The sequence below is a fragment of the Narcine bancroftii genome, chromosome 5 (assembly GCF_036971445.1).
Source record: "Narcine bancroftii isolate sNarBan1 chromosome 5, sNarBan1.hap1, whole genome shotgun sequence".
NCBI classification, from domain to species: domain Eukaryota; kingdom Metazoa; phylum Chordata; class Chondrichthyes; order Torpediniformes; family Narcinidae; genus Narcine; species Narcine bancroftii.
The window spans coordinates 107,730,108-107,752,468 of NC_091473.1; the positions used below are offsets into that span (position 1 = coordinate 107,730,108).

At 35.9% G+C, this 22,361-nt stretch overlaps 1 protein-coding gene across 4 annotated transcripts in view; it reads left to right on the plus strand.

Annotated features, from left to right (window-relative positions):
• zfyve9a (zinc finger, FYVE domain containing 9a) overlaps positions 1-22,361 on the plus strand; it is a 189,436-nt gene that overhangs the window by 60,288 nt on the left and 106,787 nt on the right. For all 4 annotated transcript variants that reach the window (XM_069938663.1, XM_069938665.1, XM_069938666.1 and 1 more), the window contains exon 3: positions 6,942-9,031. In XM_069938663.1, the coding sequence (XP_069794764.1) occupies positions 6,942-9,031 (2,090 nt within the window). The remainder of the gene's footprint in view (positions 1-6,941; positions 9,032-22,361) is intronic.

Genomic DNA, 22,361 nt, shown 5'->3' on the forward strand with positions numbered 1-22,361 from the left:
TGAGAAGAGGAGAACATTAGTGATTGGGGACTCGTTGGTTAGGAGGACAGACAGGAAGTTTGCTGGAATGCATCGTGACTCCTGGTTGGTGTGTTGCCTCCCAGGTGCCAGGGTCAGGGATGTCTTGGATCGTATTCCCAGCATTCTGAAAGGGGAAGGGGAGCAGCCGGATGTCGTGGTCCATGTGGGGACCAATGACGTAGGTGGGGGTAGAGAAGAGGTTCTAAAGAGGGAATATAGGGAGTTAGGTAGAAAGTTAAAAGATAGGACCTCGAGGGTGGTAATCTCCGGATTGCTGCCTGTGTCACGCGCTAGACAGGGTACTAATAGGAAGATATGGCTGATGAATGTGTGGTTAAGGAGTTGGTGCAGGGGGCAGGGCTTTAGATTCCTGGATCATTGGAACAGCTTTTTGGGAAGATCAGACCTCTATAACAAGGATGGGCTGCACATAAACTGGAAGGGGACCAGTATCCTCGCAGGAGGGTTTGCTAGAACTGTTGGGGTGGGTTTAAACTAGTTTGGCAGGGGGAGGGAATTCAAAATGAGAGTTCAGAGAATAGGACAGTAGGGAGACAGAGAATAACAACAGGGAGAGAAATAAATAGTGAAGAATTACTCAATAACAACAGAAAGAAAAGGCAGGTGAGCAGGAAGGAGAAAGTGCTGTACAGGTACACGATCCTTTATCCGTTACCCTTGGGGGACAGTGTGTTCTGAATTTCGGATTTTTCTGGATTTCGGAAAGCCCACCCGAATTGTGCTGCCGTATCCACCCCCACCCCCTTCCAGTCGTGCGGCCTCCTCCCCCAAGCGCCAGGCGCCTCTCTCCCCACTTACCGGATTTTGGAGCTTTCCGGATTTTAGAAGTCCGAATAAAGAATCGTGTACCTGTACAAAATAACACAGAACCTACAAATTCGGTATTGGGTTAAAGGGCACTATATTTAAATGCACATTAGCATTAGAAACAAAGTGGATGACCTGGTTGCTCAGATTCAACTGAAAAAGTATGACATTGTAGCCATTACTGAAATGTGGCTCAATGAGCAGTGTGATTGGGTGCTCAATATCCTTGGTTACACAGTCTATAGGAAAGATTGGCAGGTGGGTAGAGGAGGAGGGGTGGCTCTGATAATAAAAAATGGTATTAAATCAATAGAAAGAAGGGACATAGGGTCAAAAGTGAGAATCATTATGGGTTGAATTAAGAAATGTCAAGGGTAAAAAGACCATATTAGCAGTTGTATACAGGCCCCCAAACTGTAGCAGGAAGTGGATAATGAGATACAGCAGGAAATACAGAGGGAATGCCACAAGGATTATATCAAAATAATTATGGGGGATTTTAACATGACAGGGGAGTGGGAAAGACAGGAAAATTCTGGAAGCCAGGAGAAAGAGTTTGTAGAAAACCTAAAGAGATAGCTTTTTTGAACAGCTTGTTGAGAAGCCCACCGGGGATCTGCAGTTCTGGATTGGGTTATGTGCAATGAACCAGAAGGTGTTAGGGAGTTAAAAGTCATAGAACCTCTAAGAAACAGCGGTCATTACATGGTTGAATTTAATTTAAAATTTGAAAAGGAAAAAAAATGATCAGATGTATCAAATTTTCAGTGGAATAAAGGAAATTACAGTGGTATGAGAAAGGAACTGGCTCAAGTAAGCTGGGAAAGCCAACTAATTGGAGGATCAGAGCAGAACTGGAAGATATTTTTGGAAGTAATAAAAGGCATGCAGGATAGATATATTCCAAGGAATATTGTCCAAGGAAAGATGGCTAACATTGTGGCTAACAAAAGAGGTGAAGGCTAAGATAAAAGCAAAGGAGAAGGCATACATGGAAGCTAAAATTAGTGGGAAATCAGAGGACTGGGATTTCTTTTGACAATTACAGAAAGAGACAAAAAATTTCATTCGAAAAGATGAGCCATGAAAGGAGATTAGCTAACAATATTAAAAAGATACTAAGAGCTTTTTCAAATATATAAGAAATAAAAGAGACCGATAGAAAATGATGCTGGGGAAATTGTAATGGGTTATAAAGAGGCATTCATTTCAAGAGGAATAGTGTACAAGAGTTAAAATGTGTTGATGAGGCTCTATGGGACACTGGTGAGGCCTCATTTGGAGTACTGTGTGCAGTTTTGGGCCCCCTATCTTAGAAAGGATGTGATGTTGTAGGAGAGGGTGCAGAGGAGATTTATGAGGATGATTCTTGGAATGCAAGGGCTAATGTAGAGGAGCGTTTGGCAGCTCTTGGGTTGTATTCATTGGAGTATAAGAGAATGAGAGGAGATTTCATAGAGGCTTTTCATATTTTGAATGGTTTAGATAGGGTGGATGCGGGTAAGATGTTTCCCTTGGTGGGTGAATCGAGGACAAGGGGTCATAATCTGAAAATCAGAGGTTATCCATATAAAACAGAGATTAGGAAGAACTTATTTAGCCAGAGGGTCGTGGATCTGTGGAACTCGTTGCTGCATACAGCAGTGGAAGCCAGATCACTGGGAGTATTTAAACAAGAAATAGACAAGTATCTAATTAGCAAGGGCATCAAGGGATATGGGGGAAAAGGCCGGAAATTGGAACTAGTGTACAGTAGTTTAGTGTAGTGTTACGAGCCCAGAGGACCCCAAAGCCCAGCAGTAATAGACATTCACCAAGACAAGTGGCTTTCAAAACAAAAGTTATTTTTAATCAACTTCAAACATGAAAATAGAATCAAACTTTAACTTAACTCTATTCTTATACTATACTCTATGCAAACCCAAATTACCCCCATCTAATTCTTAGCGCACGTGTATGTAATATGTGTGTAAATTAAAGTTCTTTGGTTCACAGTTCAATCTCACTTCTCCTTCTTCCAAGTTCTCTGGTTGCAGGCAATCACCATACTGTGCATAGAAGTTAACGTATAAAATTCACCAGGCATGGGGCTTGAAAGATAAATGTTTACCGCTCAGGAAGGTTCTTGTAGGGTGTGCAGAGAGATATTTATTGCTCCAGGATTTCCACAACTGAGGTACTAGTCACCTCAGGTTCTCACTGATGAAACTTGCCCTATCAGGGTCTTCTAGATGGTAACCTCTTTCTTCAAGCTACCACAGAGTTCCATTCCTTCCTCTATTTCAAGAGAAACATCAGACAGACAGCACTTCTAGCCATCTACTGCTCTGGAACTTGCTTTCATCAGTTTCAAACAGTTTTCCCTGGGTTGCACTTTTCAGTTATGTGTCAGTGTCCCACACACTGACTGAGCTGTTAACTCAACTCTCTTTTCCATCTCCAACTCCAAAGAGAGCATGTGACTCATGTCTTGCAAAACCCCCACCTTCCTGAGCAAAACAACAGGAGTGACCTTTCTATGAGCACTTTGCAGAAAGGGTACTGATAGACAGCAAGACACTGGTCAAGCATTTTATGATGTCAGTTCAATTAAGACCTACTTGTGAAAGGTGTTTATATTCTCCAAGTGATCCTACAATGTGAATTCTTCAGTCTTTCAAATAAGATCTGTTTTAAAATGTGTGTATGTATGTGACCTACTCTAAATCTTATAAATTCTCCTCAGATATTAATATTGTTACAGTAGTTTTATAGAACAGACTCAATGGGCCTACTCGCCTGCTTCTGTTCCTTTTTCTTGTGATCTTTTGATAATTTCCATTGTTGAGGTGACCACGGCTCTGTGACCTTGGAAAATGCAAATGTTAAGGGTTTGTGGTCAGTGTACTAATTAAAACCTCCAAAAAAAAACAAAAGTGTCAAATAAGGAGCTTTTGGCCATTTATTTGTTTATCAAAAGCACTGTATTTCTTCTCTACTTAGTGAAGATAAAGGCTGAAGAATGCTAACTGTTTCCATTGCTCGTTGACGTATTGATGAAGTGCACATCCTACAGGCCATTCTGAAAGGGCATTTAAAACTGGGTAGCTGAGCATAGTGACATGAGTTAGCAAATCTTTTGTCTTCAAGGTGGCATTGTTTTCTTCTTCAATTCAATGGATGGTTCCAGACAGTAAATTGAAAAGAGGTTTCATGATATAAGCTGCTCCCGAAAGAAACCAACGAAAAAAATTTACCATTCCCAAGAATTTCTGCAGGCTTTTAACTGTAGCATGTTTTGAGTATTTGATTACAGCCTCAACTTTGGATAGCAGCAGGGTCATGCCTTCCTGAGTAATTCTATGGCCCAAGAAATCAATAATTTTCTTGTCCAGAAATGCATTTATCTGGATTGATGGTCAGTCCAAACTTTTGAAGATGAATTAAAAAAACATACAAAGGTGTTCCAAATATTCTTCCTTCGTCCCACTGGCCACTAAAACGTCGTCAAGGCAATTGAAGACATTGGTCAAACCATGTCCTAAAGCATCCATCACCCAATGAAATGATTGAGCAGCATTCTTTAATCCAAATAGCATTTGTAAAAATTCAAACAATCCCAAGGCAGTAATTATTGATGTTTTTGGAATGTCTTCTGGCTCTATCAGTACTTGTTGATAGCCACACACCGACTATTTTGGAGAAGGTCTTTGCTCCATGCAAATTCTCCGAGAAATCCTGAAAATAAGGTATCGGATAATGATCCATTGGTGGTCTTGTTAAGTTGCCTGTAATCTTCACATGATTGCCAAGCTCCATTGTGTTTTGGGACCATATATAATGGAGATGCCCAGGGACTGTCGGATCTACACTATATGCCTAGTTCCTCCATCTTGGCAAACTCTTCTTTAGCTAAATGCAGCTTCTCTGGAGCCAAGCGACACGCTTTAGCATAATAGGTGGGCCCTTGGTAGAAATGCGGTGAATAGCATCATCCTTTGCAGTGGAGGCAGAAAATTATAGGGTAGTAATCTTAGGAAAAGGTCAGGATATTGCTGCAATAATAAATGGCCAAGTGTAGAGATGATTCTTGAACTTGACATTCACTTTACTGTTGCCAACAGTCAGAATGTTGGAATTGTAACTGCTCATAGTTGCAGGTCCGAGGTAGGATGATGTTTGTCAAAACCGGTGGGTGGAAATAAACCAATTTCTGAACCTGTGTCCACCAGAAATTTTTTCTGGGACAACTGGTCCCATACATACAGTAGGCTAGCAGGTTTCTCGCCAACCACTGTAGCCCTTACTGGTGGAAGGCACTTGTGGACATTTACTCCTCAACCCCAGTGATAGTAATACCAAGACAAGGTGCCCACAGGCTGCTTGCATTGTATTGGGGCTTTGCCTGCTTGTAGGGAGTGACACAGGATCAATACTGGAGGGGTTGGTTGTGCAAATTTGTTTTTCCTGTCTATGCTTTTTAGCCAGCCAAGGAATGTTTGCCTCTGCCGCTACAGCCCTTGGGTCTTCAAATGAACACCGATAACAAGAGCCTAATATCATCTGGCATTCGCTCTAAAAAGAGTTGCTCGAATAACATTTTGGGCCTTTCACCAGCTGCCATTTCATCCATTAGTTCTGAAGGGGCATGGTCTCTCAGCCCATTGAGATGCAGTAGTTTGGCTGCCCTTTTCCTACGGGACATAATATAAACCTGTAATAAAAGTGCTTTAAAGTGTCATACTTCCTGGTATGTGGTAGATACCGTAGGAAGTTGCCGACCCTCTTAGCGACAGCCTGGTCCAGGGCACTGACAAGATGGTAATAATGAGTGGTGTCCAATTTGACTTTACTAAGGTAAAATTGTACTTCAGCCTGTTGTCACAGTTGTCCTGAAAGGTGGCAGCTTCACAACAATGGAAACAGAGTCCATTTTTGTCCAAAAAAAAAATGTTTTGGTCTCACTGGGGTCACCAATTCTGACCACTGGAATCATAGTGGACATGACAAAATAATCACACAAGGCATTTTTATAGTGAATCAAATGGATTTATTCTTCATAACCCGCGCAATCTTTTAAAAGCCAGAATTACATGTTTGATGTGCTGATGCACTGATGTCACATAGCCGGTTCAATGCCTTCTGGGAGTTGTAGTGCCACCACAGCGCCACTATATCTTCATAAATTTGTACCAGTGTACTTTCAGCATTTTGTGCTTTATTTCATATTTCAAGCATTTGCATTTAGTTTTAACCAGTAAAATCAAGAATTGGCCACTTTTCATTTGACCAGGAAGGTTACACTGAGATCTTATAGTTGCTCAAAATTTAGAAGTTTTGATAACGTATATTGGGAAAATTATTTTCACTGGTCAGTTAACTATCAAGGATGTAAATTTAAGAAAATAAAAGAATGAAGGAAAGTGATAAAGAAAATTGTGTAATACAGAAATTTCAAGTATGGAATATCTCGCCAAACATGGTAGAAGTAGAATCCAGAGTTGCTATTAAAAGTATTTTTTTTTTAAAAATTGTAACATAGAATGATTATGGCGATGAGCAGGGCGTAGGATTATTATCCTTTTCAGAGAGCTGGTACAGGAACACCAGACCAAATGGCAGTAACGTTGACTCAAAATTGTGAAATATTTTCAATTGATGTTTTTGAAGTCTGGTAATGATTTTTATATGTCACTATGTTTTCATGATATTTTTGGTGTCTTTCCAGTTTCAATAGCTTGCATTCCAAAATTTAAAACACTTTTGTAATAATTTATTTGTGAAGAAGTACTTTACCAACAACTGATCTGCATTATCACAAACTGTTAATAAAAAAAATGTCACCATTGATGCTATTTGCTATTTCAAATATATCATTGATCAAAGATTGTTTACATTTACTTTGGGGCTACTGATGAAAATGAGAGAAATCAATAAATGCAAGTTGAAATTCCATTATCTGGTTTGTTGCGTTAGAAGCTTTTCATTTCTCTGCTCTACTCCCACTCTCATAATTGTGCAGTTGACAAGGATAAGTTAGAAAATAAAAGTTAGAAAATACAAGACAAGTTTATATTGGTTAAAACATTTGTATGTTTCTTTTCTACTTCCAGATGAGACAGAAACTCCAAGTGTATTTGAGGCAAAGTGGAATCAGATTTTGGATCCTCCATCTCACCTGCTGTCATTAAATCCAGCCTTGTCTAATGTGAATGTGGGAGCATTGTCCAGTGAGTTGCAAGCAAAACTAAAATGCTGTTCTTCACCCAAATCGGACATTTCAGTTTTTGGTGGAGATCACTGCCTTAATGGAAATGATACCACAGAAAACAGAGGACTTGAACAATGTGGAAGTAATGATGAAGGTTCTCTTGTGATGAACAAGAACAATTGTGATCATTGGCCAAATTTTAAATCAACAGTGACGCCTGCTTGTGAAGATGAACCAACATTTTCTGAAGATATGAATTCTTCAAATATATTTGGAGTAATTGTAAATAATTCAGATAGTCAACTAGAACTGTCTGGTGACCTTTTGAGTGAGGATAACTCAAATGATCAAAATACTTTGAATGTTAACAGCTTTTTGGCAGAAAACTCAAATCTGCAAAGGGGACCATTATTATCTGACATGAATGGTAAAACAGAGAAGACTGTTAGAAAGAAAAGTGTTGATCAATTGAACACACCCTGCACAGATGAGCAATCTGTGAAATCTTCGATGGAAAGTTTAAAGAACTGTACAGATTTGGAAAATGTATCAAGAGAGTCTTGGAGAATTGAAGATTTATCAGTTATTTCTGAACAGAGTGCATTGTCGGGATTGGATGGTGCTGGTAATATAAGTGAATTAAATAATTCCTTCTCTGGAGAAACTGAAGCATCTGATATAATTTCTGAAATGGAAGATGAATCTATTCAGGTTAAAAATGATTTTGTTCTAAAAAGTAGCGATGATTTGGATCATTTAACAAATACACTGATACTGGGTGATCTAGATAATTGTACTGAGCTAAGAATAGACTCTGAGAGAGCACAATCTCAACCATTTGGACTTTGTTCTGACAATAAGCAGCCACATCTAATCGCAGTACAATCTACCAGTAATTCTTCAAATAATTGCAATTATGGAAGCAATGAACATTTTGAAAATGATGATGCTGTAATGTGTATAAATGATAAAATGGCTGTATACCAAGAAACAAATGACATTTTGATTATGGAGAGATATACCACTGACCTGTCTTGCCAGTCAAGCAAAATGTCATCTCAGATGGATGATCAGTTAAATCAACACATGGAGCAAATTGGTCATGAAGCACTGGAAGAAAATGGTGAGCTTGTTTTAGATGTAACAGAATCTCTGATATCGAGATTGAACCCGATGTGTGGTGGCGTGAAAAAGATGGCGTCGACATCTTGCCTTCCGTGTGATGTATCAGACTCTCTGTCAGTTCCTAATTTAGCAGTGGCCTGTGTTTCTAAGTCTTTGCCTTTAAAAGAAGATTCAGTAACTGAAGAAAAAGAAAGAGAGGAGAGCAAATTAGAAAATTGCTTTCTTCCGCACCAAGAAAGCAATGCTGTGGAAGCTGGAGTGGCTAATGGTTTGAAAAGATTAAGTATCTCTACAGATATTGAAGATCACTTGAGAGACAACTATTTTAACACTCCTAACACTTCTGCAGTCACTGATGTACAAGACGATGCAGAAAAATTAGCTCTAAATAATGCACAATCTGTTAGTATTCCATTTGGAGGTGCCAGACCCAAGCAACCTTTGAATTTGAAACTGCAAATTCCAAAACCTTTGACCAATCAATTATTGAATGATTTGGGCTCAACGAACCCTGTTCAAAATGCAAAAAATAAAAATGTGTGTTTCACTGATAAAGCAGTGTTGCCTGAAGAGTCCTGTTTGAACGGTGGTAATTCTGTTCCAGATGGAAGCGGTGATGCTGATGAACTTGGAGTATGTTATGCTCCTGCTTCCAAAGATATCAACACAGATTGTGTTTCAGAATCTGAAAGTCCAAACAATGACTTACAAATTGGACAGTTTCCAGCACCCCTCAAAAAGCCATTTACAAGTTTGGGTGATGTTGCTCCTGTATGGGTACCAGATTCCCAAGCACCAAATTGCATGAAGTGTGAAGTGAAGTTTACATTCACAAAGAGGCGTCATCACTGCAGAGCTTGTGGAAAGGTGAGTCGTCTTTCTGGTTGTATAATTAGTTTCCAAGTGTTTTAAGAAGATATAAACAGGATTTGATTTTTTTCCTCCTTGGTAGTGTACTTTTGGAGAAACTACGAAAAGGATATATGCCAATTTTGAGAGTTAAATATTGCTGTTTTAACGATGAGGAAATGGCTTGTTTGCTGCATTTAAGAATAAAGGTGATGCATAAAGGATGGCTGATTTTTCTTGCAATTCTCTGTGGTTAAGGTTTATTTTCAGTGTAGTACATAATTTAATGGCATCCTTGGGAATTTCTAGTTTATAGAGTGTCATTTGAGCCGAATTAATTAATAGTACAGTGAAACACCATTAATCTGATGCCATTGGTTCAGTATTTGGTTCACTGGCTTTGGTTTCCCATATTCCATTTAAACTCAAATGACACCTCACTTTTCACATTCCAAACTTAACAAGTTCCTGGGAAAATTTATCATATTATTGTGTAACATTTAAAATTAAGTCAAAAGTGTGCTTAAGTTTACATCAGCTACATTTAACACCACAAAAGAAATCGGATATATCAGATCAATGTTTTAGGTGCAGTGAAGAGATGGGCACTTTCCTGTATTCAACTTGGTCATATTCTAAGGTAAAACCTTTTTGGGTGGATCTATGAAACTCCTTAAAACAAGTTACAGGTACAGTATTTCTATTAAGGCCAGATTTATTTCTACAGCATGTTAGGAGCTGTGTGTTACAAGTGGGGTGGGTGGGTGGGGGTGTGTGTGTGTGTATGTGTGATTATACCTAAACCATTAGAGTTTAGGCCAAAATCTAGAAAGTTTCTTCGAAGTTCAATCTTTCAAATTCAGTATTGAAGCATATCCTTTGAAATTTGATGCCCAGAATTAATGTTAAACTGATGGGAAGACTGGAGTTGTGGCTGCTTTGAAGAAGTGTCCATCCACAGGAGCTGTGGTCACAACACTCCTGGTCCTTTTGTAGGCAAAACTTATGACAATGCTGATGACCTGAGCAGAAATGTTTTGAAAGAGGTTTTCACAAGAAGTAATAAAAAGACGGTTTAAAAGCTCAAAAACCAAAACTTTATTGTCAAAAATGAATAAAGCAAGTACTAAACAACCGAGAACAAAAAGTGAAGAAGTGACAGCTCAGCCAGGAACATTGAGTGGAAGCCTGATGAGGAGAGTTTCAGCAGCCTTGGGTCCGACTGAAACCAGCAAAGTTGGGAGTCAGCCCAAAATATAGCCTCCATCCTGAACATGTTGGAAACTTTATGCAGTCATTTTAAAGTATGGAACCAGCAATGAGAGAGATATTAGAAAAGGTAATGGAAATTAAATAAGTTGTGGAAGGCTTAAATGAACAAATGACTCATTTAGAGGCTGAGGTGGACAAAACAAAAAACAGGCTGAAGGCACTGGAAGAAAAAGTAAAAATATGGGACATAGAAAATAAAAGACTGATGGACAAGATCGACGTGGGAAAATTTTAGCAGACATAACAATGTAAGAATCATTGAACTGAGAGGAGGAATAGAGGGAAAAGACATGGTGAGTTTTTTTGAAACAGGGATCCCACAAATGCTGGGACAAAATAAGTTAAATGCAAAGCTGCAAATTGAAAGGGCTCACCAGACCCTTGGACCCAGAAGAACCGGCAAACAGCAACCACGACCAGTCGTCAGACTTTTTAAGTTACCGTGAAAGAGATGGGATCTTGGGAGCAGCATATGAATATTCAAAATATAATAATGGCTCATTAGTGGTGGACAATGCAAAAGTAATGTATTTTAAGGACTTCAGCTCTGCCTTGATCAAACAAGGAAAGGAATTTGATGAGGTAAAGGGACACTGCGATCTAAAAAGTTAAAATAGGCAATGATTTATTCAGCAATGCTAAGGATGTCTCAGAAGGTAATCGACGAATTTTCAAGAATAAAGAATAAGTGGAAATTTTTTAAGAAAGTTAAGAAAAGATTAAAGTCACCAGCTGAAAAGGCTGAACAGTCCATTTCAAAATGGGACTAACTGAAAGATGAATCTTTATTTATACTAATAGTACTGAGCCGTCTTGTTTACACTGTTAAAAGAAAAAAAAAATGGTTTATATGGAGAGCTCTGAAAAGACAAAGGTGGCAAGGAAATCTGCAAGGTGGGATCTCCGACTTGGGGAGAAGATGGCCCCAGTGATTTTAAAAGATGTCACCAAAGGGAGGGTTGTTTCTTCTTCAGAAGAACCTGCGGCTTCTGGGTGCTATTGACAATGTCCCTGTCAGAGCTAGGGATGTGTGTGTGTTTCTTAAAAGGGAAATGTCACAACAGTATTTAGAAAGTGGGGAAGATATTGTTATACAATATTTGTGTGAGAAATGGTTTGGATAAAACTAAAGCTTATTAGTCTTAATATTGAGATGAAGGTCTTGGCATACTTAAAGAAATTAAAAGTGGATGTAATCTTTTTGCAGGAAATGCATCTTACCAAATTAGAACATGATAAATTAAAAAGAGCATGGGTGGGACAAATAATATTGTCTTCCCTTAGTTCAAAGGTAAGAGGGATGGCTATTCTAATGAATAAAAATACACCAGTGTTGATAGAAGATACCTCGATTGATCAAGCTGGAGGGTATGTAATGGCACACTGTAAATTTATGGACAATCATGGATATTTATACCCTGAATTATGATAATGAAGGACATCTTCTTAAAAACAGCAGAGAGAGGACAAAATATATTAGTTGGAGGAGACTTTAATTTCTGCTTGGACCCAATACTAGATAAATCGGCAAGAACAATAACGAAGGTGAAAGCAGCAAAAACCATAATTTCATATATGAAAGATCTAAATCTTATCGATGTATGGAGGCAATTACATCCCACAGAGAGACTACTTTTTACTCAAGGGTGCACGACACACATGCAAGGATTGACTTAGTTTTTCTTTTTTTTGTATATTTTATTTATTGTTTAAAATAAGGCACACAATCAACTATAGAATATGAATATACATACTTTTCTCCCCTATAACACCCTCCTCTCCTCCACCCTCCTTCTTCCCCCTCCTCTAACTACCCCAAAAGAAAAGGAGTTAGACACATATAACAATCAAACTGTTGCCATGTTTGGTGCCACCCCAACAATGGGGGAAAAAAAACTCTACTACATATTTAAACCCATATATTTCATATATGGGCTCCACACCTTAACAAAAAAGGAATAATTATTACGTAAATTATAAGTTATCTTTTCCAGTGAGATACAGGATCTCATTTCCATGTGCCATCTTTGAATATTTAACTCTGTTTCATTTTTCCAAGTAATAGCTAAATATTTTCTTGCCACAGCCAATGCTAATCTTATGAACGCAATCTGAAATTTATCTAATTTTAATTCCAAACTCAGTTTTTTAATATATCCCAATAAAAATGCTAAAGAATCAAAAAAAGCTTAAATTTAAATAAACCTTCCAAAAATTCCATAATTCTACTCCAAAAAGGCTTCACTGTCTCACACAAGCATACTGAATGTAAAAAAGAACCAACCTGTTTACCACATTAAAACACAAATCTGAAGAAATAAATCCATATTTCCTTAACTTCTCAGGAGTTAAATAAAGCTGATGTATAAAATTATAATGGACGGATCTGTATCTTACATTCATTAATTTAGTCATACTCTCCTCACATATAGTCATCTTGAGGAATTGAAATAAATCCTTTTCCCACTTAATTCTCATTTTATAAACATCTGGTTTAAACATTTTATGTTGCAGTAAGGCATGCATCTCTGAAATAAACCCCTTTTTACCTCCTTCAGTAAGAAGGCTTTCAAATCTATTTCATCAAGGTAACCTTAGAATACATCCAAAATTATCTAACATTAGCCAAAATTTTACCTTCAGTCTCTATAGTATGGTTTTTCTTATACCATAACTCCATTAAATGTTTCAACACGGGTAAATTGTAATTTTGCAAAAATTGAGGATTCCATTTATAAATAAATTGATCCATTCTATGTTCATGAATCTGAGCCATTTTAATTTTAGCCTATACCAAAGATTGAACTACTTCAAACATTCTATTAATAAATTTTAGTTGTGCCGCATCATCATAATATTGAAAGTGAGGTAACTGCAATCCTCCTAAAGCATATTTCCAAGTCAATTTTTGTAACAACACCCTTGCCAGTTTACCTTTCCATAGAAAAGTCCTCATTAACGCATTCAAATCTTTAAAAAAAACTTTCAGAATTCTACATGGAATAGTTTGAAAAAGGTACTATATATGGGGGGAAAAATATTAATTTTAATACAATTTACTCACCCTATCATTTATTGGCAAATCTTTCTACCAATTTAAGTCATGTTTAATTTTAGTTAATAATGGCAAATAATTCAAATCATATAAATGGTTATAATTACATCTACAGTTATTCCCAGGTATTTAATTTTATCAGACCACATAAATTTTGCAACCTGCTTACAGGCTGAATAATCTGCCATTGTTAAAGGCATTATTTCACTCTTATCCCAGTTAATTGTATAACCTGACAATGTGCCATATTGCTCCAGTCATGCATGAAGATACTCCAATGATTTCATGGGTTGTGTTAAGTATATTAAGACATCGTTTGCAAATAAATTTATTTTATACTCATCTACATTCACCTTAAAACCTTTAATATTACCATCCTGTCTAATCATTTGAGCCAACGGTTTAATAACCAATCCAAATAAAGCTGGTGACAAAGGACACCCCTGTCAGGTCGATCTAGATAATGTAAACGAGGAAGATATTTGCCCATTTGTCACTACCCTAACTGATGGATTTTTATATAAAGCCTTCACCCAACCAATAAAGAGTGGCCCTAGTTTAAATTTTTCCAGGACTTTAAATTAAAAAAAAAACCCATTCCACTCTCTCAAAAGCCTTCTCAGCATCTAAAGCAACTATCATAGGTTGGTCGGATTGCACCTGGGAAATATTAATCAAAGAGATCAACTTTACAATATTATCCGCAGAGTACTGATTTTTAATAAAACCAGTTTGATCTACTTGAATCAACTTGGGTAAATGCTTAGCCTATCTGTTAGCTAGAACCTTAGCTACTATTGTGTAGATCCTACTTTTAATGGGTGTCTATCCTTCTTAGGAATATCCGTAATCAGTGCTTTTGAATAAGAGTCTGGAAAAAAACCGCTCTCAATGGTCTGTTCCAAAATGTCCATCTATACAGAAAGCAACAAATCCTGAAACTCTTCATAAAATTCTGAAGTAAAACCATCTTCACCTAGGGATTTCCCACCAGGCATTGCTTGCAATGCCTCTTTAACTTCCATAACTGTAAAAAAAAAAGCATCTAAATCTTTAACCTCTGCATCCATTAAAGACGTAAAGCCAAATTAGACAAAAATGCATTGATTTTAACATTATCTTCCGAAACATCAGAAGTATACAACGTCTCATAAAATAAACTAAATTCATCATTAATCTCCTGAGGTTTATAAGTAATTATCATATCCCTTCTAATAACATTTATTGTCCTAGGGACCTGTTCAGTCTTCAGTTGCCAAGCTAACACTTTATGGGCAACTCGTAATAGCGTTTAGTTTTCTGTAATAATTTTTCATATTTCTAAGTTTGTAAAGTGTTATATCGTAACTTAAATTTAATTAAATTAACTTTTTAAACTTCCGTCGTATCCATTTGTACCTCTTTTTCCAACTTCTCTATCTCTAAATCATGACTCCCTGCTAAATACTGCTTTTTAATTCTAGCTATATAGCTAATAATTTGTCCCCTCAGATAAGCTTTCAGTGCATCCCATAAAATGAATTTATTTTGCACTGATCCCTCATTTATTTGCAGAAAAGATTGTATATGCTCTCACATAAATTTAATAAATTCGGGATTTTTAAACAACAACGTATTAAATTTCCACCAATACGCATTTTCAACCCTTTCTGAACCAATTCAGGCAATTAATAATAAGGAATGATTGGACAAAATCCTACTTTTATAGTCAGCCTAAGTAAATCTACCTTGTTAATTGTGCTGATACTAAAAATAAATCTCTTCTAGAGTAGGAATCATGTCTAGCAGAATAAAAAGAAAAGTCTTTTTCCGTCGGATTCAACCTCCTCCAAATCTCTACCAAATTCAGGTCCTTCATCACCGTTGACAACTGTTTAGCCATCTTCGTTTTACCTTGCATTTTTGGAGAGGATAATAAAGGATCCAAGTAGGTGGGTATGGTTAATTGTGTCAAAATTAAAGTGATGCCAAGACTGGAATACATTTTTCAATCGCTGGAAGGACTTTGAATTCCAGATTTAAAAAAAATTACTAAACTGCACAGGCTAGATTTCTTGCAGCCTTCTTCAATGAAGACAACTTCCCTGTCTTAGATTCAAATGGGAATGTACTCAATGGAGGAGGGGGAAGCAAAGGTCTTTATCTACAAATGGAATTTAAAATCACTAAAGAAAAAGATGGATAACCCAATTCTAATAAGTATGATTAAAACATGGCAAGAAATTAATGAATATATAGGGAAAAAAAGTTAAAAAATGTGTTATTGCCTATGAATATGGGCAATAGAATATAAAATTTGTGGTATAACAAAGGTATAGGATATATTAAAAACTGTTACAAGGATGGAACTGTTAAATCCTTTGAACATTTAATATACAAATATGGATTTGCGAATGGGACCTTCTTCTGTTTCCTCCAGCTTAGTTTGTTCTTAAGAGAAAGACCAACGTTGACTTCACCTGAAATTAGTGAAACTGAATGAACAGTTTGGATGGGGAATACATCCAAATTTATAACAAAAATGTACTATGCTCTCCAGAGTGAAAATGCAAAACCAAGGTTGCAGATGTCAAGGGAAAGATGGGAGTCAGACTTGGGTGTGGTGATTTCAGAAAGAAAGATTGGTGGAAAGACAGCATGACATCAATTATAAATGCAAGATATGGACTGATTTAGTATAATTTTTTTTACACCAATTATATCTTACCCCACAAAAGTTACACAGATCAAAAGCCAAAATTTCAGATGTATTTCAGTTGTGGGACTGAGACAGGAACTTTTCTATGTGCCAAGTGGTCATGCATGAAAATGAGACCATTTTGCAAAGAAATCGCAGAAAAATTAACCAGAATAACAGGAGTGGCCTTCATGGGTGACTTAGAGCTATATCTATAAGGTGATTTCATGGAAATAAGTGACAAATTAACCAAATATCATTTATAAAAATGGCACTGGTGGTCGTGAAAAAAATGTATTGCCATCACTTAGAAGTCTGACTCCCCTCTAATTGTAGCACAATGGACTGTGGAAATGAACAGCTTTATGCCAATGGGAAAAAAATAACATATAACTTGAATAAATATGACACTTTTGTAAAGGGCTGGGAGCCATACCTGGACCACAGAAGGGCCCAGATACAGTGACAAATATGAGCAAAAAAAGTATAAAAGTAAATACTATATATAAAACAAAGTTTCCTCAAATGTACTCTATATACTTAAAATGTATGCAAGCTCTGACAGTGAACGGATCTGTATTTTTGGAAGGGAAGGAGGAACTTTTGTTTTTGTTTGTGAGAAAAAGTTTAATGTATTGTATATTTAAAATGTCACTTTGTATAATTTTTGAAAAAAAAACCAAAATGGTCAACAAAGAAAGACTCAAACTTGGCGGCCTCCACGAAGCTTCCAAGACCCTGGCACCAGTCTCTCCAAGTAACTTCACTGATGATCACACTTAAAATGAAGAAGTCTCCAAGTGATGTCCACTGTCAGTCACAATCAAAATTAAATTCTTTGCTTCCCAAAAAGACTCTCCTGCCACAGGTCAATCCAATGAAAAGGCCCAGTCATTCACAGAGCATGCTTTGCTCTGAAATCCACAGAATGGCAGGCCACGAAAGCTGTTTCAAAAGGCTGTGTTCTCCCCATCAGTCAGAATGGTCCTCCCTTGCAAAGTCACAATGTCTTTATCACTGGGCTGTGACTTGTGATGGAGCTTATGTTAAATGTTAACTGCACCCATTCAGTCCCTCCTGTCTATACTATTCCCTACATTGATAATCCCATTTTACTAAAGCGGGAGTTCGTAATATGGGAAATATAGAAGGAACACGATCCAAATTAAAATTGTCAATATATCAAATGAAGTTTGTTAAAATAGCATCCCTCCGTAGTAAGGAAATGCATTTCAGTGACTTGTAAATCAGACTCGTATATAGATATGGAAAGATGGAATGCAGAAATTCAAAGCAGTATTTTTTTTGAGAAAATTGCATACAATTTGAGAAATAAATATCTTTTTTTTGCGAATTTGAGCCAGTATACATGATTTTTAGGTATAAATATGTAGAAATGTTTTTCCAGCCTCTTAAGACCTATATTGACATTCTTGCTTAAAATGAAAATGATCAGATAAAATCTGTTGAGTTCCATTATGTTGGGGAGAGATTCTCTGTGCAATCCACTGTTTCTTTCTATACTATAATGATAATATCTTTATATACATATATAATATTCTTTGAGGGGGAGGGTTATAGCCACCATGTAACGAATGAAAATTTATTCAATTTAAGCATCCATTTTATTGTATAATGATTAATTACATGTATGGGAAAAAAATTGAATAAAATATTCAAAAAAGAATGTGTGCTTAAGTGTTAATGAGATAACATCCAATAGTTAGGAAGATTTACTAGTCTGGCATCATGAAAGTCAGTGAAGCTGCCTGATTGTTGGCAGTTTACTGTCTAGCTTGTTTCATTTAAGATTGCTGAAACTGAATGTTACATGACCAGAAAGCAGAATATTAAAATTCTTTATATTTTGGGAAAAATGTGGCATAAAAAACATGCCATGCTCTTCCTCTGTAAATATTTTCCATTTATTTCAGTGTGATTTGAGTACAGAATCTAAATAAAAATAATCCTCTAAACCTAAATCAATTAATGATTGCATGTTCCCTAATAAAAATATATCGGGATCTAATACAAGATGGATATTATATAAACTGTTAAAAACAGATTGAATACCTTTCCAAAACTGTAGCAATCGATCACAAAGCCAAACAGTATGCAAAAAAGTGTTGGCCGTCTGATCACATCGAAAACAAGAATCCAACTTACTAAGACCAAATTTTTTAAATTTCTCCGGCGTTAAATATAGCTGATGAATAAAATTATAATTAATCATCGCTAGTCTAGCATTAATTAATTTCTGAATACTATTCTGACAAATTTCCATCCAAGCTTCTTCAGCTATTTTTGTCCTAAATCTTTTTCCCATTTCAACATATCTTTATCCCAGTCTTTTTTACTATCAATTTCTTGTAAAATACAATACAAATCAGATATATATCCTTTTTTTGGTATTGAAAGTACATATTCTTCAAAACTAGATTCAGGCAATAAAATCATATGTCGACCACATAACTGTTTTACAAAAGATCTTAATTGATAATATACAAATATAGAATTTGCACTAATGCCATATTTCCTTTGTAATTCGTCAAAGAAACAAAAACAACCCTCAGAAAAACAACCAGATAAATTTTTTATTCCCTTCTTTTCCCATTGTTTCAAAGTGGCATTGGAGACCGTAAAAGGAACAAGTTGATTATTATATAATGGCAATCTATTTATCTATTTAGCTTTAGTTGTGGCTAAGAAATGTATAGCACTTACTTGGAAAGATAGAAATATACTAACTTTAGATAAGTGGTATTTGGAAATGAAATTTTGTTTGACTATGGAAAGGATATCTTTTTCAATTCAGGATAAGATGTCTTTTTATAAGTTAAAGTGGACTCCGTTTGCTAATTATATGCATTTAAGTTTGATTTAAATATATGTTTAAGCGTGATATTTTAGTATTGACAATTTTTTTTTGTTGTTGTTGGAATTTTTTTAGGTTAAGTTTTATCTCTTTTTTGTAAGTGGGTATTTTTTTCCATATATAATGTCAAGTTTATTAATTCTTCACTCTTTATTTTGGGGGGGAGGGTTGGACTAATTTTAAGTTAGACTATTAATATTGTGTTACAATTAACGGGGGGGGGTTATTTTGTGTAGTTTTCTGATGTAATATTGTAATCATACCTTTTTAAATTTTTTTTCTATTTTTCTTTAAATGTAATTCTTTATTGTATTCATGATATAAAATTTTAAATAAAGTCTTCAAAAAAAAAGAATCTAAATAAAAAGAAAACAACTGGCATGAACGTTTAAGGGGGAAAATAGTACTGAAGAGGTAAGTAAGGCAGTATCTGTTAAAGATAAATGAATTAATTCTTCATCTTAATGACCTACATTATCTGAAGAGGTATTTCATTAAAATGAGAGAAACTTTTCCCTTCACCCTTATTATTGTATATTCTTCTATGTGTCAATTAATCCCTTCCTTTATCACCTTCTTGATGATCTCACAAGATAGTCTTCCTAATTTCCCCCATATGTTTCTGCCTTTTCCAGAGTGGTAAAATTCTGCAGCACATAAAAAAATCCTGTAGCTCACAGTGTCCGTAAAGGTTATCTAGATTAATCCTCTTTACCACTACTAGGTTTGTAGTCTTGTGGCTTGACAACTCAAGTGCTTGGTTAGATACTACTATATTACTGTACCTCTATCAAACGCTTATGCAATATGTTTCAGATTCCAACCACCCTCTGAATGGAAAGGCTGTTCCTTGGATCACCTCTAAACTATTTCCCTGTTACCGATTTGCTGCTTCTTTTAGATGTGTGTCATTCAGAGATTGTTAGTACATTGTAGCTAATTTTGCTCCTTACTATTTGGTGTACCTCTCAGGTTCCATTTCTGCCACCTCTGTTCCAAGAAAAGTAAGTCCAACCTATCTGATCTTTACTTTTTGGTCAGCATCCTAATGATCTTCTCTCCAGTATAATCGTGTCTATCTACAGTGTGGCAACCAGAACTCCAGCTTTGGCCCAAGCCATATTTTGTAAAACTGTCCAATAACCTTCCTGCTCATATTTTGTATATATCCTGATTAATGAATATAAGTATCCCAATGTTTTCATGATCAGTTATCTACCTTTGGTGTCACCTTCAGGAATTCTTGGATGTATGCCAAAGTTCCTTAAGGCCTTGCTGTTCATGACACATATTCTATCCTGATTAATTGTTCCAAATTGCATCACTTTGTACCTTTCAGGATTTATTTTCAGCTCCATCCTACCAAATGAACAGCATGAACCTGTAGCCTATCATTCTCTTCTCTGCCAGAAGCTTGACAATTTATCATGTCATCTGCAAGCTTACTAAATATGCCTCCTTTATGCATATTGAACTCATTAAAGTAAATAACAATTAATATGGGTCCCAGCACAGATTACTGTGTTATACCTCAGGTGGCAGGCTTCCAATGGCAAAAAAAATCTACCTTTAGATTCTTAGTACCAACCAAATTTGGAGCAGTCTTGACATCTTGCCTGAAACCTTTGGATTTTAACTTTTATACCGGTCTTCTGTGTGTGACCCAGTTAAAGGCCTAAATCCCTGGCATCTGGCACCTACGGGGATTGGTAGATGCCAAATAAGTGAATTTTCTGGTTGAAGTTGCGTGATGCATGGATTGGCAAACTAATGGTGAGGCGTACCAATTTTAAACTTCCATATTTATTTTCCGTTTGTTTTTGCTGGTTGCTTGATGCTGCTGGTTGCTTGAATTCTGGATAACGGGTTTTACTGTACTATGCAACTGCATAATCCACATTAATATATTTGGTTACTTTGAAAACAATTAATCAAATTGGTCAAATAGTATCTCTCTTTCTGTCACCCATTACTAAAGAAATCCAGGCATTATTTTTGGTACTTGCCTTTCTATGAGTGGGTTAATCCTGTCCTTCAGGATTTTTTCCCCCATTCACTTCCCTTCCACAGATCTTAAGCTACATGCCTATTATTGAAACCCTGTTATCTGGATTCTCCAACTAGAATTGTTTCTCCTTAGTGAATACATAAGAGAAGAATTTATTTCAGACCCTTGTCCTCTGGTCTTTCTTTATCTAGCCATCTATCTTTTGATATAAAAATTCTTTGGACTTGTTATTGTAAGAGACCATGCTGGCCCTGATCAATTTAACTTTTGAGTGTGTTCTACATGTCTGTTAAAGACATACCTTTCAAGCAACTGCATGCAGTCTACTGTTGCTGAGTTCAGACTTGTGATAATGAAATCAAGATACCTCAATTCAAGATTTTAATTCTGAACTACTCTTTGCCTAAAAAATCTTACAACTGATTGTTATGTTCACTATCTTCAGAATGCTCTTCCACTTGCCAAAGTATGCTCCCATAGATTCTTCCTGTTCTCTGCACAATGTCTTAGAACTCAAACCAGAGATTATCAGAACAGCCCATTTCAGTGAGCTAAAGGAAGGTTTACTACACACCAATTTTGCCAAAAGTAGCAGTTGTTTTTGTTTTCCGTTTATTGTATTTAATTTTTGTGAAATTCCAATATGGTATAGAATTTTGGATTTAAATTGTATAATTATTTACCATAACACAGTGCATTTTTTGACCAGATTACCATTTAACAAAATTGATTTTAATCTTTTAAGTTTATTTTCTGTGTGCCCTTTATTCAATATCTTGGGAAGTCAAAATGTTTCTCATTGTTTGCCTGTTTTTGTTCTTAATTTGCATTCAATTAATCTCTTTGGACTAACTTCTTTTGAAGTAGCTGGAAAAATGGTGGAAGAGTACTAAAATTGAATTGTACAATGTTTAATGAGGTTTGAATTTTGTTTTAAGATGGTGGTTCATGTGACTAATATGATGATAGATGTGAAGTTAGTTGATATTTGGTGAAGGTTTTTTTTTCATCTTTTTTTTTCTCATGCTACAATTTTTTTAAAGAATTGATTATTGTTTAAGAATTTTTGATAGACAATGTTACTAACTTTACTAATTTTTTATATTAAGTTTGAATTAAATATATGTTTCATCTTAACTCTGTTAACTATATGCATTTAAGTTTGATTTAAATATGTTTTTTAAGTCTGATTCTTAGTATTAACTACTTTTCTTTTTGTTAGTATTTTAATCGGTTATGTTTTTGTTTTTTTTTGTAAGTGGGTTTTTTTCTCACATATTATTAACTTTATTAATTCTTCACTCTTTATTTTGGGGGGAAAGGGGGGGTTGGACTAATTTGAGTTGGGTTATTAATGTGTAATAATTATTGGGGAGGGTATAGTTTATTTAGATTACTGATACTGTATTGTAATTTTATTATTTTGTTCTTAATTTTTTTAAATGTAATTCTGTATGTTAT